This window comes from Amphimedon queenslandica, unplaced genomic scaffold, assembly GCF_000090795.2.
Source record: "Amphimedon queenslandica unplaced genomic scaffold, v1.1 AMPQUscaffold_10457, whole genome shotgun sequence".
Lineage (NCBI taxonomy): Eukaryota > Metazoa > Porifera > Demospongiae > Haplosclerida > Niphatidae > Amphimedon > Amphimedon queenslandica.
Genome location: NW_003549279.1, coordinates 5705 through 7012, shown reverse-complemented (window position 1 = coordinate 7012; position 1308 = coordinate 5705). Strand labels below are relative to the sequence as shown.

The window sequence follows — 1308 nt, the reverse complement described above, 5'->3', positions numbered from 1 at the left end:
AATTTACATGAATCTCACTGTACATACCTTTATCCAGGAATGTTGAGTGATGTTAAGGATCCAACAATCATTTAATGTATCATCATTCTTATCCAACCCACCACTTATCACTAGCATAGGACAGTCTGATCCAGTTATAATAATAGCACCTGCATGATTAAATCTACTCACAGGCCATTGGTACATGTATATTGCTTCAGGTTTCTTTATACACTGCCAGAACTAATAAATAAAATAACCACACCCATTAACAATGACATGTGTGTGTGTGTGTAAGCATACATTCAGTACACATAATTTAACATACCACAGTGCTGATTGATATCTCTAATATATATATATTGTTAGTAGTAGTTTCCTTAGCATCATCATAAGTCTCTACTCCACCAAACAGAATAGCTCTAGTGTTGTTGATCTTTTCAATGATGAAGTGACTAGCAGGTGGTATACACTGACCAATGATTGAAGGATTACTCCATTTTCCTAAATTAAAATTATTAACATAACTTTAAACAACACTGAATAAAATCTTACTTGATGATAGATTATACATTGAGTGCTCATTAGTACGCCAGTTTCCATTAGATAACTCAATATATTTATAATGAGGTAGTTGTACAGCTGGTTTAGATCCTAGTCCTCCTATCATTAGTAAATGGTGTACTCCATCATGTTCAAATGATATCATTCCACCACCACCTCTCCTCATAACTGGTCTAGTTGCATCAGTTGGTTCTAATTCTCTCCATTGAAGACTAACGGTATCCAGTTGTGTAATACTGTTGTGATAGCAGTCGTCATGGCCACACTTTCCCCCAAAATAATACAATAGATCATTTATTGCAGTACAGCAGTATGCAATGATTCCTAATGAAGCCTTGAGAGTATCAGTAGTAGCTCTAGTGATCCATTGACCAGTTGAAGGAGTAAAGTGCTCTATATTACTAGTAAAGCTTCTCTTGCTGATGCTATCGTGTACTTCAGGTAAGCCAGGCTGTTTACCACCCCACACATACAGTGAATTACCTACTGATACTGTGTGGTGATAGACTCTTACATTCACTTGATCTATATATCAATGATTGACAGTACATGATCACTGGAATAGTAACAATAGGACTTACTTCTAGACGCTTATAGCCAAAGGGGCCAAGAGGCCAGCCCCACCAAAGTGCCTATCTAAAGATCACGTGACGAATCTACCCTACCACCCACGCATTACAAATTAAAATGAACAATAAAATTAGCTCAGTTCAAAACCAGATCCAGAAGATATAGCATACACCAGTTTATCTCTCAGAGTGTCCT

At 36.9% G+C, this 1308-nt stretch overlaps 1 protein-coding gene and 1 long non-coding RNA gene across 2 annotated transcripts; both read right to left on the bottom strand.

Moving 5' to 3' along the window:
• Positions 1–27: 27 nt before the first annotated feature.
• LOC109590138 (uncharacterized) lies at positions 28–669 on the bottom strand (the record flags this gene model as incomplete). Its single annotated transcript, XM_020006068.1, has 3 exons — positions 535–669; positions 308–483; positions 28–222 (listed from the first exon to the last, which is right to left on the bottom strand). Coding segments are annotated over exons 1-3 (486 nt in total), but the record flags the coding sequence as incomplete, so codon positions are not given.
• Positions 670–906: 237 nt separating this feature from the next.
• Positions 907–1302, bottom strand: LOC109590137 (uncharacterized). The gene is made up of 2 exons (XR_002189169.1): positions 1125–1302; positions 907–1068 (listed from the first exon to the last, which is right to left on the bottom strand). It is a non-coding gene; the product is annotated as an uncharacterized LOC109590137 (long non-coding RNA).
• Positions 1303–1308: the final 6 nt, after the last annotated feature.